We start from the raw sequence: 15975 nt of genomic DNA on the forward strand, positions 1-15975 counted from the left end.
ATACCTTTGTTGTTCTGTTTGACAAGATAAGCAGGACATTGTGCTTTCCAGTGCCTTGGCTGCTTGTGTGAAAGCACTTGTCCCTGGGCTTTTTCACTCCATCCTATGACCCACGTACTACTAGAGGAGCTCCTTGTGGTTTCCGAACCTCTTTCTGCTTCTTTCGACCTTTTGGCATAGAAGAAGAACCTTTCTTAGTCACAAGAGCAAAAGTTGGCTTCTTAATGAGGCTCTCAGTTGCTTGAAACTCTTTAAGTAGTTCTGCCAATGAGTAAGAGAGCTTATTCATGTTGTAATTTAGGAAAAACTGCTTAAATGAGTTAGGCGGCGATTGGACAACAATATCGACCTAGGTTTCCCCATCGATTTCAGCTCAAAGGATCTCTAACTCATTGAGAAGATCAGTCATCTTCAGAACATAATCCCTTACTAGGGTCCCTTCTGCCATAGTAGTATTCATGAGTTCCTTGATAGCAGTCTGCCTAGCAGCACGATTTTGATCCCCAAACATTTCTTTAAGGTTCTGCATTATATCATAGGTAGAAGGCATATACTGATGCTAATGTAGTAGAACATTCGACATAGATGCAAAAATGTAACACCATGCCATCTCATCAGCCTTAATCCACTTCCGGTAAGCCTGAGTTTCCTCATCGGTTGCCCCTTCACCAGGTTTCTATGGACATACCTCTGCGAGCAGATGCTTGTACTCCTTTGCAGTTAGTACAATATCCAAGTTCCTTTTCCAGTCAATATAATTACGTCCAACCAGTTTTTTTTCTTTGAGAATAACAACCAAGGGATTGAAAGCCATTTTAATCCTGAGAACCACGTATTATAATTAAATATGATGAGCAATAATAAAATTTTAATTCAATTAAAATAATATGGTTTCTGTTGGCCTTACAAAGCTTAGCATCTTGTTTTAATGCTAACAAACAAGTGGAACTTAACATATTTGGTTGAGTATTGATATTTCAAGATTTAAGAATGAGAATAAAAAGTAAAATAATCACAAAGATGAGTCAAAGCATGGATGCGAAGATGATATCTATTAAAGCTTGAAGATCATGAGAGTGTGGATGTTAAAGATAATGTGCTAAAAGCTTAAAGCTTGAAGACAAGAGAGCCAAAGAAAAGAAAAGTAAGAGAGTCAAAGAAAGAGTCGAAAAGCAAAGAGAGAGAGCTCAAAAGACAAGCATGAAGACTCAAGCATTTAGAATGTCAAATGTCCTAAGAAGTCTTTATGTAAGTTCTTCATATTTTAAATATCTTTTGAAATATTTTTAAAACTTTTTAGGATACAAAGACTTAGAGACCAGTTCTTAAAAAACCCTTGAAAATGATTTTGAAAAGTTATATTTGAGTTTTTCAAATAACTAGAGTTTAAAAATAAAAAATGAAAATATTTGGAAAAAGAATGGATTAGTCAGACGACTGACCAGACCACATCAAGATTGGCCAGCTGAAAAACAAACACCAAGAATGAATAAACCTGCTCAGTCGATTAGTAGTTTGAACTAGAATTAGTCAGCCGACTAACAACCTGGTTTGTCCAGTCGACTGACCATTTTGAACGTGGTTGAGTCAGCAGACTGCCATTTTCCAGAATTTAATTTTTTTGCAAAAAGAAAAGCCTCAACCACCTTTCCAGCCAACTAACTCTCTGAAAAGAACTACCCAATCACCTGTCCAGCTGACTAACTCCACAGGATTTTAAACTCTCAATCTCTCTCAAAGTTCTCTATTGCTCACACTCCATCTGGGAGATATCTTCTGAAATTTCTATTGAATCATAAACCTACGGTTCTAATATTGAGTTTTCTCAATCACTAAAGAACCCTTTGTAGTAAATCGGATAATTACGGAAATAAAATAATATAGAAAAAAGAGGGAAAAGGAATTTTAAAGAGGGGCGCAACAGCCTTCTTGGGCTTGTCCACGTGGACGTGTGTCTCATCTATAAGAGTTTATCGATGGGCTATTTTTGGGGCCTGAAACTCATTGACGAGGGTTAGGTGCTCGTCAACGAACTCTCGTCTTAAACTCATCGATGAGGCCATGTGGCAAAAGGTCTATAAACAGGAGAAAATCAAGTTTCAGTGAGAGGAATTCATTTTCTCTCTTTTCTTTCTCTCACTAACTCGGTTCTCTCTCCATCTCTCTAAATTTCTCGCTCTGTTACTCCCCGGTTTTACGATCAGAAGTCGCTACGTTGATTTTGGGGAGTTTCTCTACAAGTCTGGTGGAATGGATTGTTGATTGGGGTAACTTGGGCACCATCCCAAAATCAAGGTAAGTAGATTATTTGGGTATTTTCAGTTTTATTAGGCTTATTGAGTTTAGATTTTGAGTAATATGGGAATATAATGGAGTTTTGTAAAATAAATTACGATATTATATTTTCAGGACTAGGGTGTTTTTGGGACCTTGCAAACATGGGTTGGGGACCCCAATGAATATTTTTAGGAGCCAAGGTAAATTATAATTCAGAAAATTAGGAGTATGTAGGTTCGTAGAAATAGTTGATTTATTGGAAATATGTATATATACATTATTTCAAGATTTTGGGGATAGTACGTCGTGAACGTGAGGATAAAGTTGGAGGCGAGCCTCCTAACCAGTTAGGTAAGGGAAATATGCTATGCTAGTAAAATCATAAATATTATCAGTAAATTACAGTATTTGTTTATTAAGGTACATGGTATAAATTATACAGTTTTACAGATTTCAGAACATGACCTTTATTAATTGTGTGGCATGAGTAGGTATTTGTTTAGTACAGAATTTATATAGTTTTTTTTTTTTCATAATATCATGATTTATAGTGTATATATAGACAGATATATTTTACAGACAGATATTTACCAGACAGATGTTTTATAAATATTATATAGACAAGTATTTTACAGTATTTATAGAATGTCATATTATCCAAAACCATAACACTCAGACATTACAGATTGTTCAGTCAGATATGACAATCAAATATTACAGGTATTACAGTTAGATATTACAGTTATTTTAGTAAGATATTATAGTATTTTCGATCAGATTTATAGTGTTATGGTTATTTTGGAAACATAATGAAAATAGTATGATATCTATAGAAATAGTATATACAGTATCAGACCACGATGAATCAATTTATGTTCAATTAGCAGAGCATGGTATCATAGCTTGTATAGATCAGAGTGCAACACCACGCATCTTAGATAGTGTGTGGATGGTTTCCGTCAACCGTGCTTGGAGGGATTGCAGACTCTCTAGAAGTTTGGGTTGAGGTGGCCTGTTTGACGAGGTAGTTACCAGTTCCGAGCTTAAGAGAGGTTGTAGTTTAGCCAGACTGAGGATTGGTAGAGTATAGTTGACTTATTTGGTAGGCCAACCAAGATTAAGTCCCACCTATGGGCCGCACAAACCTATCATGAGAGGTTAAATCATGATGTATAATTTTTCAAGGTAAACACCTCATCAATTTATATGTAAACAGATTTACAGAACATCAGCAGATATAGTACGATACTAGAAGAATGAAAAAGTAGAAAACTCATATATTACAGTTATACTTTAAACTATGATAAATGCAAATTATATTGTATATTAATTTACCAGCTTTTACAGTTTCAGACATTGTTAGTATAGTATTTAAAAAACTTAATCGCCACACACAAGTAATAGCATATTTCCTCATACTAAGCGTTGTCTCATCCTAGTGATTTTACATTTTTCAGGTGATCCAGCTAGATGAGCAGATCAGGCTCGCAGATAGAGAGATCATTTGTACTGCCCTATTTAAAGGGTAAGTGTATTTAGGGGATTGTATTTTTGAGTAGATGATACTAGGGTGACGTGTAAATATGTATGTATAGTTTGGAAACACTAAATTCTGGTATTGTAAATATGGGTGTATGACTTTATGTTTTCCGCTGCATAGGTGTGTCAATTTGTGTACAGGGATACCTCAGTGCTCATCTAGGGCTTGAGATGTTATAGAAGGTATTGTTGGCCTAATAAGGCTTTTCAATCAGTTTTGGCGATAACAAAAAAAGGATAATCTAACTTGGAATGGTTGAGTAATGATGTTTCAGGTTTGACAATAACACAAGGATGATTATGAACCGTCAAGCCACATTCACCAACAAGTGATCCAAGAGAAGCTCAAAGCAACAGAAGATTGATCAATGCATAAGGAATCTAAAACCAGCTCAAGCTAAAGACCAAGGGATTTCAAAGTGACCATGTCATAGAAGATGTTAAGCTTAGAGTATAAGGTTTTAGGATGAGCAATGTAAATACTTCAAAGTTGAATATCTGTTGAAATATCAATTGAAGCTCTTTAGAGGAAATACATGGACTTAGAGACCTATTTTAACATCCCAAAAAATGTTTTATAAAAGAGCAAAAATGGTTTTGAAAAATAAAATGAAAAACCAAAAAATTGTATTATTCAGAAGACTGAAGTCACAGCCTAGAAGACTGAAGAGTCAACTTCAGAAGACTGAAGTTTAAGCTCAGTCGTTTGAAGAATTACTTCAGAAGACTGAAGAATAATTCAGTCATCTAAAGATTTATTGGAGAAACACAAAAACAAGCAGAACCTTACCAGAAGACTGAACCCTACCTTCAGTCATCTGAACCCACAACTTCAGAAGTCTGAACCCCAACTTTCGACGTCTGACCCTGTGTCCAGTTCAAAATTTTCAAAGGTTTAAGGAACTTCAGAAGATTGAACCCGATAGTTCAGTCGTATAAACACTACTAACAGTCAAATTTTTTAAATATTTTAAATTGGTTTCTTGTGCTCTAAATTTTCTTAAAACTTAGGAAACACTCCAAGTAATCTTGGGTAGCACGAAACTAACTTTATTTGCCTATAAATACATGGCTTTACAAATTGAATCATACCAAGAATTGAGAAATCTTCTCTAAGCTCTTTTGCATTCAAAGTCACTACTTGCTCAATCTCTTGCAATCTGAAAGTGCTGATATTCTGAAAGCATTGATCATCAATCCCTGAGTTCTACATACTGATTTCTCATTTGGAGAAAAGGGGACTTGTTATTGGACGATTCTAGGCTTGTTGGATCGTTGACTGAACGAGGGAATATCGTTTGGAGAGGCAGGCTCTAGCCTACTTGAAGGAGTGGTTGTAAAAGGTGTTGTTCCACTCGGCAAAAGAACTAAGCTAGTGGAATCCTTTGGTGGTTTGCCAAATACGAGGACGTAGGTTGGGGATAAGCTAAACCTCATAAAATCTTGGTATTCTTCTCTCCTCTTTACTCTTTACTTTCTGCATTTTACTTGTATTTGTTAGATGCAAATTGATTGATTGCGGGCTTAAGTTAAAATTCAGAGAAGACTCTTAATTCTAGAAAGTACGTTGGTTAACTTGCGAAACTTTTGATTAAGAGAGCGCATTACAAAACAAAAACAAAAAAGGGCTTGCATATAATCACAGAGCTATTACCAAAGGCTCAAAGCGTCGAGTTCTTGTTTATTTTGATTGATTGATTTCAATATTTTTGTTGATTAGAATTTGTGGTGTGTTTTAGTTTGATTGATTTACTTACGTTCTTGTTGTTGCACTAAAACAAGTGAAAGTTTTTAAAAGAGCCTAAAAGTTTTAAATAATCCAATTCACCCCCCCCCTCTTGGGAATCATATTCTACTTTCAATTGGTATCATATCCAAGTTATAGTAAATCTTAACAAGAAGCTATATAAAGATCAAAGAGCACACATAGGAGAATATCTCCCTTCGGAGAGGGACAATCCTCAACCCGTCCACCAATCTTTTGCGAACTAAACTATACCTTTTGGAAATAGCGTATGAGGATTTATCTTCAAACTATGGATTGGAAAGCTTGGGAGGTTGTAACAGATGGTAACCTAATTCCCCTCAAACTAGTAGATGGAAAACAAGTCCCTAAGGAGAAAAAGGACATGAGTGACTTAGATCACAAAATATTGCAAGTAAATTCAAGCGCTATCAATGCTTTGAATTGTGCTTTAGATATTAATGAATTTAATAGAGTTATGGCTTGCAAAATAGCCAAAGAAATTCGGGATAAGCTAGAAGTAACTTATGAAGGAACGGTTGATGTTAGAGACAATAGGATTGATATGTTAACTAGTGAATATAAAACCTTCAAAATGAATCCGGATGAAACCATCACTAGTATATATACAAGGTTTACTCACATAATCAATTCTCTCAGTGCCTTAGGAAAGACCTACACCACCTATGAAATGATTTGAAAAATGCTTAGAGGTTTTCCACCCATATGAGAACCAAAGGCCACTGCAATAACGGAAGGTATGAACCTTAAAATCCCTTCACTAGATGAACTTATAGGTTCGCTGCTCACTTATGAAATGGCCTTGAAAGAAAGGAATCCTGAACCTAAGCACAAGAAGTTTATTGCTTTAAAAGAGGCTAATGAAAGCTCAAGTGATGATGATAGTGAATCAAGCGATCTAGACCAAGATGAATTGACATTTATTACTAAAAGACTTGGCAAGTTCTATAGAAGAAACAAAAAGTTCCCTATAAAGTTTAGTAAAACAAAATCTGAAAAAGGGGAAACAAGTAGGAAGGAAAACAAAAATAAAAATGATCCACCTACATGTTATCATTGCAAAAATTCAGGTCATATCAAACTGAACTGCCCTTAACTCAAGAAGGAAAAGAAGAAAAAGAAGACAGCTATGAAAGCAACATGGAATGACACGAGTTCAAGCGAAATGGAAAACGAGACAAGCGGGCAAGAGATAGCTAACATGTGCTTCATTGCACATAATGAAGAGGTATGCTTTAGGACAACACCATCAAGGGAAAAGTGGCACTTGGAGAGCAGGTGTTCAAGACACATGACTGGAGATAAAACCAAGTTCACCACATTAACACAAAAATATAGAGGATACGTAACCTTCGGTGACAATGCCAAAGGTAAAATTATTGGAATTGGCAAAGTAGGTAAGGAGCCCTCACTTACAATTGATGATGTGTTGTTAGTAGATGGTTTGAAGCATAATCTATTAAGTATTAGTCAACTTAGTGACAAAGGTTTTTAAATCATCTTTAAGAAAGAAAAATGCATAATTCAAAATCGTGAGAATAATGAAATTCTATTCACGGCTCATAGAATGAACTATGTGTATTGCATAAATCTTGATAATTTAATATCTCAAGATGCAACTTGCTTGGCTACACTAAATGAAAATATTTGGCTTTGGCATAAAAGATTAGGACATGCTAGCATGGATCTTCTATCTAAATTGTCTGTTGATTAAGGTGGAATCCCAAGAGGGAGGGTGATTTGGATATTAAAAAGAATTCACTTAATTTTCTTTTACACACTTCTTATAAGTTTACCAACTACTTCTAGTTGCTCAATTATGTGTGATTATGGCAATCCCATCTATGCATGCAATATACTCAATTTAAATATAATGCGGAAAATAAAGAGTAAAAGGAAGAGAGAAGACAAACGCAATTTTACGAGGTTTAGCCGACTTGGCCTACGTCCTCGCCTTGAGCAACCACTCAAGGATTCACTAAAAAACCTACTCTTTAAAGTGGAACGGAGCTTCCCTTACAAACCGCTGCTTACAAGAGGTACAGCTCCCTCCTTATCCGCTACTCACAGGAGGTACAGCTTCCTCCTCACACCTGGTTCACAACCCAAACCGTGTTTACAATGAAATATGAAAACTAACACTCAAAACAATGCTTCTAACAAAAGCTTGTGAGTACAATTCAATTTCCTAGTACATTAACATATGATATAACTTGAAGCTCAAGAATGTATGAAAAATGATACAATCGTTTGATGTATGATATGTGTCAACACACAAATTCGTATTTAATCAAAAATTCCCAAGTGAAAGTATATTTGGAATGCTTTGGAGTCTACTAGGGTTCTTGATTCACTTTGTAAAGATGCTCAAGTATATTTGAAGTGAGCTATTTAACAAAAAATTGACTTGAATACAACTCAATCAAAAATCACAAAGTTTTCCTTCAAGTTCCAATATGTTAATCAAAGTAGGTTTTTCAATAAGAAGCCCAATGAACAATATATATATATATATATATATATATATATATATATATATATGAATATGTGTTTATGTACTTCTTGAATTTCAAATCAATCAAACAAGCTAACAAGTTTTTCTCAAAACATGATCTTCCTGAAAATCAGTTTTTATATGTGAATACACACTTAAGATCAAAACCTCTTTCTAATAATAAACACGTAAAGAGATAAGAGGTTCTTGAAAAGTAATAACTTGACAGATCAAACCTTAATACTGGATCAAAGTTTAGTTGGATGAATGAATGCCCTTTTGATTTCAGTAAAGATTTTCCCAAACGAAGATAAAAGAAGATTAAAGTGTAGAAAATCGGCTCTAGGGTTCAAATCTTGCAATGAGAAGTGTGTATTTCTTGTTGTATCCCTTAGCTTGTGTTCTAGGGTTTATATATTCATAATATATATTATATTACCCTTAGAATTAATCTCAGCCGTTGGATCAATAAGATACTTCGCGTGTCTTTTTAATAAAGAGCTGATTTTTAGGCTTTTCCGCGAGTTTAGGCAACCGAACTTGACTTTAGGCTCCTGAAGTATCAACTTCAGGCGCCTAAGGTTCCAAGGTTAGGCGACCGAAGAGCCTTGGCCAGGTTCTGTCTTCTCCATTTAATTCTTCAGGCGACTAAACTTAATCTTTGGGCAACCGAAGAAATTCTTCAGGCTACTGAAGTTTGAGTTCAGGCGACCGAACTCCCCATTCTCTCAAATTTTCGTTTCTAACTAAAAGACTTGCTTGGCTTCTTTTCTTGGGTCTTTCATAAAATATATTTTTCATGATTTTGAAAACATTTCAAGGTCCATGGGAGTTTCCTAATGATGTACATGAAATGCATGAATCCTAAAACCATTCTAAGTTATAATGAGCATGAGTTCTAAATACCCTTTCCCAAGATACTCTTGAACTTTGCCGCTTGCATCTTGAAACAAGATAGGACTCGTAGAGTCAACATTGTCTAAGAAGAATCTAGTAAAAGGCTGACCAAATACTAAATTTATAAAAAATAAAATTTGTGATGCTTGCCAATTAGGAAAACAAGTCAAGACAAGCTTTAAAAAGAAGAAATACATATCAACTAGTAGGCCCTTAGAACTCATGCACTTAAACTTGTTTGGACCTACTAAAACTCAAAACTTAGGTGGAAAACAATATGCTTTTGTGATTGTTGACGATTATTCTAGATACACATGGGTATTGTTTTTAGCCAACAAAGATGAAGCTTTTGATATGTTAATAACTCTATGCAAGAAACTTCAAAATGAGAAAGATTATAATGTTATCAACTTTAGGAGTGACCAAGGTAGAGAATTCAAAAATAAAGATGTTGAACAATTTTGTAGTGATCATGGTATAAATTATAATTTTTTAGCTCCTAGAACTCCACAACAAAATGGAGTTGTTGAAAGGAAAAATAGAACCCTTCAAGAAATGGCTAGAACGATGCTAAATAAAAATAATTTACGTAAGTATTATTTGGGTTGAAGTTGTAAATACATCTTGTTATGTGATAAATAGGGTATCTATTAGATCAAGCCTAAACAAGACACCTTATGAACTATGGAAAGGTAGAAGGCCTAACATAGCTTACTTCCATGCATTTGGGTGTAAGTGCTTTGTTCTAAATAACAAAGATGACTTAGGGAAATTTGATGCCAAATCAAATGAAGGTATTTTCTTAGGATATACTACAAATAGTAAAGCCTATAGGATCTATAATAAAAGAAAACTTACTATCATTGAATCAATGCACGTAAATTTTGATGAATCAAATTCCTTTGCAAATGATATCAAGAATGATGAAAAAGAAGATATCACACAAAAGGTAGAAAATATTGAAATTAAAGAAGAAATAAAAGAAAACAATGAAGAAAGTTCACAAGAAAAACCCACAAAAAATCAAGAATTACCAAAAGAATGGAAATATGTTAAAAATCATCCAAAAGATCAAATTATTGGAGAACCATCAAAAGGAGTAACCACTAGATCATCATTGAAGAACATATGCAACCATTATGCATTTCTATCTCAAGATGTACCAAAAAATATAGAAGAAGTATTAAATGATGATTCATGGATTATAGCTATGCAAGAAGAGCTCAATCAATTTCAAGGAAGTCAAGTATGACAATTAGTGCTCAAACCTAAAGATCATTCAATCATAGGAACTAAATGGGTCTTTAGAAACAAGAAAGATGAAAATGGGATAGTTGTTAGAAACAAAGTTAGGCTAGCAGTTCAAGGATATAACCAAGAAGAAGGTATTGATTATGATGAAACCTTTGCCCCTGTAGCTAGAATGGAAGCAATTAGAATGCTTCTAGCCTATGCAGCCCATAAGGAATTTAAGTTATATCAAATGGATGTAAAAAGTGCTTTCTTAAATGGGTATATAAATGAAGAAGTTTAAGTAAAACAACCACCAAATTTTGAAGACACAAAACATCCCAATCATGTATTTAGATTAACCAAAGTCTTGTATGGTTTAAAACAAGCTCTTAGAGCTTGGTATGAAAGACTAAACAAATTTCTACTTAATAATGATTTTTCAAGAGGAAAAGTTGACAGCACCTTATTTATAAAGAATAAAAACAAACACATGCTAATAGTAAAAATATATGTGGATGACATTATTTTTGGAGCTACAAATGAAGAATTATGTAAAGAATTTGCAAATTGCATGCAAAAAGAGTTTGAAATGAGTATGATGGGAAAGTTGAATTATTTCCTAGGGTTACAAATCAAACCAGCCAAAAGTGGAAGTTTTATAAATCAAATAAAATACATTAAAGATATGTTGAAAAAATTTGACATGGAAAGAAGTAAACCCATAGGAACTCCTATGAGCACCTCAACAAGCCTTGATAAAGATGAAAAGGGAAAATCACTGGACACAAAACATTATCGAGGAATGATAGGAAGCCTATTGTATTTGATAGTCAGCAGACCTGATATCATGTTGAGTGTATGCATGTGTGCTAGGTTTCAATCAGAACCTAAGGAATCTCATCAATTCGTTGTTAAAAGAACACTAAGGTACTTGGTAGGTACTCTTGATTTAGGATTGTGGTATCCTAAGGAGACTGATTTTGAAATGATTAGCTATTCGGATGCGGATTATGCTGGATGTAAAATAGATAGAAAAAGTACTAGTGGCACTTGTCACTTTCTAGGACGCTCACTAGTATCTTGGTTTTCAAAGAAGCAAAGTTCCATAACTTTATCCACAGCCGAAGCCAAATACATAGCTGCCGAGAGTTGTTGTGCACAAACACTATATATGAAACAACAACTAAAAGACTTCAATCTTGAACACCAAACAATATCAATTAAGTGTGACAACACAAGTGCAATAAGCATTTCTAAAAATCCTATTTCACACTCAAGAACTAAGCACATTGATATAAGACATCACTTTCTAAGAGATCATGTTCAAAAAAAAGATATAATACTTGAATTTATCAATACAAATGATCAATGGGCAGATATATTTACAAAACCTCTCAATGAAGAAAGATTTATAACTATAAGGAGAAAACTTAGATTAATACATAGTAGAGAAGTGTTTTAGAAAGAAATTATGTTTTTTGGACTTCAGTCATCTGAGCCAAAATCCTCAAATGACTTAACACTGTAGACTGTAGGTTCAGACGGCTGAACCTGGACTTCAGACGTCTAGGAGGCTACTGACTTTTAAAATTCAGGATCTGGAAATCTTTAGACAACTAAAGATAATATTCAGCTTCTGAAGTCACGGAGTTTAAATATAACAACTCCTTCAAAACCCTAATTTTAGACATCTAAAGTCTGTTCCATCACTCCTCCTAACTCACCTCTCTCTATCTCCCTCCACTCTCAACCAAAAATCCTTCAATCCGAAGCTCCATTCACTCTTCAAAAATCACTCTTATGCAGTCTAGGGTTTTCAAATCAAGCTCTATCACCTACTCCAATCATGCCTTGCACCAAACAAATAGCAAATCGTGGATCTTCTTCAGGAAGGGATGCCCAAAATATCAAAAAATGGCTTGTTGCACCACAAGCCAAACTCCGTTATCATGCCTCTCTTAGCACTGTTGATCCTATTATGGGTAGGTTCATAGACATCTCCTTCTTCACTGATGAATTTCCTGAAATTATCCCATTATTTAAAAATATAGGATGGTATGATTTCATTGTTCAGCAACCCAAAGGGACCTTTCCTAATCTTGTCAAAATATTCTACGCAAACTTGATTTTTGAAAATGGCATTTTTTTCATCTGAAGTTAAGGGGAAGAAAATTCTTTTAAATTATGAAATACTATTTCCTATCTTCAAAATCACTCTAGGAGAATTTGAATGTCTCACTCTCACTCAATCTAAGATTTTGGAACAAGATTTTACTCCTAAAACCTTTTTATCATTAGTTATGGAAAGTGAACCTGTATACTTTGGGCATCCTCCATCATATAAGCAACTCAATTTAAAAGCCCAAATTCTACATAAGATTATTTCCTATAATATTCTCCCCAAACAAGGTTCCTTCGATCATCTTTCATACATGGAATGTTTTGTTCTTTGGTGTCTTCTTAAAGAAAAAAAAAAAGCTAGATTTGGCCAGCTTGATTATAAAATGGATGTGGGCCAAACTAGTATCCACCAGGATTGTTCTCCCCTATGGTGGTGTTCTCACCCTTCTCTTTGCTCATCTTCATATCTCAAATGCTTCTGAATTCTTTGTTAAAAGAACCTGATATGATCTTTTCAATCTTACAACCTTAAAACCAATGGGGTACGACAAAGGCAATAGGGTTGGCACTTTAAGGCTGGTAGACCTTAACGTGCTCCAGCAGCCTCAGCAACAACTCCTCCTCCTCCTACACATGATCAGGGATCTTCACAAGTAGCACCCTCATGGTTTTTGTCCTTTCATCAAGACTTATCCACTTTCTCATCTGAAGTGCGATTCAGGATTTAGAGTATCAAGGAGAAAGTCACCTCACTTGATCAGCACTTAACCCGGATTGAGGAACATCAAGCAAATTCCCCTAGGGGTGGTGATCCCATGGACATCAGCTCAGCTCCTCGCAGTGAAGATGATAGTTCTAAAGAAGAAATTGAGGACGAAGAAGAAGGATCTGAGGAAGAAGAAGGTCAGGAAGAAGAAGAATAAGGTCAAGAAGAAGGTCAGGAAGAAGAAGGTCAAGAAGAAGAAGAAGAAGAACAGGAAGATGAAGAAAATGAAGATAGAGTAAATGACAAGCTGATGTTGTATTTAATGAGTCATATTTATGAATTGTTTGAGTTTTATGACACTGTTTGAGTTGTTTGACTAGCTAAAGTTGTTTTATGAGTTGTTTTTTTTTTTTTTTTTATACTTTTTGACATCTTTGCTATTATAATATGATTCTATTTCCTATCCCTTGTTTCTTTTTGAATAATGACAAAGGGGGAGAAAATTGTTAGCAAAGATGATACAAAATGTGCTAAAGTGTAATATGCTAAAGTGAAATATGGCACATAACTTGTAAGGTGAAGCAAGTAAAGGTGAATAAGTTATACAAATATAAGAAATCATACTTTAAGTAATACATGTCATGTGAATGAATTTAAAGAGCTTATACAAATACGAAAATAAGAAATCATACCTTGTGAGCTATAAGATTCATATTGAATAATGTGTAACATACTTGTTAAATATTACTACATGTTGGATAATATGCTATTTGTTTACTTGAATTTTTTATCATTACTTTTATCAAATGTTAAAAGGATGCTTACTGTAAGGGGGAGCCTTTTTCAAAGGAACTCTCATCTTTGCTCCTTGTTTGTCATCATCAAAAAGGGAGAGATTGTTGGCCTAACCGAGCTTTTTAATCAGTTTTGGTGATAACAAACAAAGGATAATCTTACTTGGAATGGTTAAGTAATGATGTTTCAGGTTTGACAATAATACAAGGATCATTATAGACCATCAAGCCACATTCACCAACAAGTGATCCAAGAGAAGCTCAAAGCAACACCAGATTGATCAATGCATGAGGAATCTAAAACCAGCTCAAGCTAAAGTCCAGGGGATTTCAAAGTGACCATGTTATGTAAGATTTTAAGCTTAAAGTATAAGGTTTTAGGATGAGTAATGTAAGTACTTCAAAGTTGAATATCTATTGAAATATCATTTGAAGCTCTTTAGGGGAAATGCATGGACTTAGAGACCTATTTTAAAACCCTAGAAAATGTTTTATAAAATAGCAAAGAAAGAGAGCAAAAATGGTTTTGAAAAATAAAATGAAAAACCAAAAAATTGTACTGTTCAGAAGACTGAAGTTTAAGCTTAGACGTCTCAAGAATTACTTTAGAAGACTGAAGAATAATTCAGTCATCAGAAGATTTATTGGAGAAACACAGAAACAGGCAGAACCTTACCAGAAGACTGAACCCTGCCTTTAGTTGTTTGAACCCGCAACTTTAGAAGTTTGAACCCCAACTTCATACATCTGATCTTGTGTCCAGTTCAAAATTTTCAAAGCTTTAAGGAACTTCAGAAGACTGAACCTAATAATTCAGTCATCTGAACAATGTTAGCGGTCAAATTTTTTAAATATTTTAAATGTTTTAAATTGGTTTCTTGTGCTCCAAATTTTCTTAAAACTTGGGAAACACTCCAAGTAATCTTGGGTAGCACGAAACTAACTTTATTGGCCTATAAATACATGGTTTTACAAATTGAATCATACCAAGAATTGAAAAATCTACTCTAAGCTCTCTTGCATTCAAAGTCACTACTTGCTCAATCTCTTGCAATCTCAAAGTGTTGATATTCTAAAAGTGTTGATCATCAATTCCTGAGTTCTACACGCTGATTTCTCATCTATAGAAAAGGGGACTTGTTATTGGACGATTCCAAGCTTGTTGGATCGTTGACTGAACAAGGGAATATCGTTTGGAGAGGCAGGCTCTAGCCTACTTGAAGTAGTGGTTGTAAAAGGTGTTGTTCTGACCTAAAAAGGAACTAAGTTAGAAGAATCCTTTGGTAGTTTGCTAGAGGCAAGGACGTAGGCTGGTGATAAGCCGAACCTTGTAAAATCTCGATGTTCTTCTCTCCTCCTTACTTTTTACTTTCTGCATTTTACTTGTATTTGTTGGATGCAAATTGATTGATTGTAGGGCTTAAGTAAAAATTCATAGATGACTCTTAATTCTATAGAGTACGTTGGTTAATTTTTGGAACTCTTGATTCAGAGAGCGCATTAAAAAACAAAAACAAAACAGGGTTTGCATATAATCACAAGGCTATTACCAAAGGTTGAAAGCATCGAGTTCTTGTTTATTTTGATTGATTGATTTCAATATTGTGGTTGATCGGAATTTTTGGTGTGTTTTTGTTTGATTGATTTACTTATGATCTTGTTGTTGCACTAAAACAAGTAAAAGATTTAAAAAAGCCTAAAAGTTTTAAATAATCCAATTCACCCCCCCTTTTGGAAATCATATTCTACTTTCAGGTATTACAGGGGTAACAGAGTAATTTATTTATTTATTTTAAACAGTGGTGTAATTTTCAAGTTGCTACAGTTTCATATTAGAGCCTAGGTTGCTAGGTTTTGTAGACTCTAGAGTACAATGGAAAACAATACCAGAATATAGGAATGAAATTTTAAAAAGAGTGGAATAGGATATCAGAGAGTTAATGTTGGGGAATTATGATGAGAATTTAGGGTTCTGTTCTGCAGTCTGGAGGTTGAGTTTCAGGATGGTTTTGGTGTTTTTGCTGGGGTGACGATTTCAGGAAAATCATGGTAAACTATTGTTGAATTCTATTTCCATATGGTAGGGTCAGACCTTAAATTAGTGATAAGAGGTAAGGGGTATTTTAGTTAGTATAGTATTGTAAGGTTC

At 34.5% G+C, this 15975-nt stretch overlaps 1 protein-coding gene across 1 annotated transcript; it reads right to left on the reverse strand.

The window, feature by feature from the left end:
* Positions 1–373: 373 nt before the first annotated feature.
* On the reverse strand, positions 374–814 carry LOC131145802 (uncharacterized). The gene is made up of 2 exons (XM_058094986.1): positions 689–814; positions 374–559 (listed from the first exon to the last, which is right to left on the reverse strand). Exons 1-2 carry the CDS (start codon positions 812–814, stop codon positions 374–376), a joined length of 312 nt encoding a protein of 103 aa, XP_057950969.1.
* Between the last annotated feature and the right edge of the window lie 15161 nt (positions 815–15975).

The sequence above is a fragment of the Malania oleifera genome, chromosome 13 (assembly GCF_029873635.1).
Source record: "Malania oleifera isolate guangnan ecotype guangnan chromosome 13, ASM2987363v1, whole genome shotgun sequence".
Lineage (NCBI taxonomy): Eukaryota > Viridiplantae > Streptophyta > Magnoliopsida > Santalales > Ximeniaceae > Malania > Malania oleifera.

What these genes read in the sequence shown, in the direction of transcription:
- LOC131145802 (XM_058094986.1), bottom strand. Translation starts at nt 814, where the DNA reads ATGGCTTTCAATCCCTTGGTTGTTATTCTCAAAGAAAAAAAACTGGTT. An exon ending in ACAAGCATCTGCTCGCAGAG is followed by an intron (nt 560 to 688) that starts GTATGTCCATAG and finishes CTACTACATTAG; the next exon opens with CATCAGTATATGCCTTCTAC.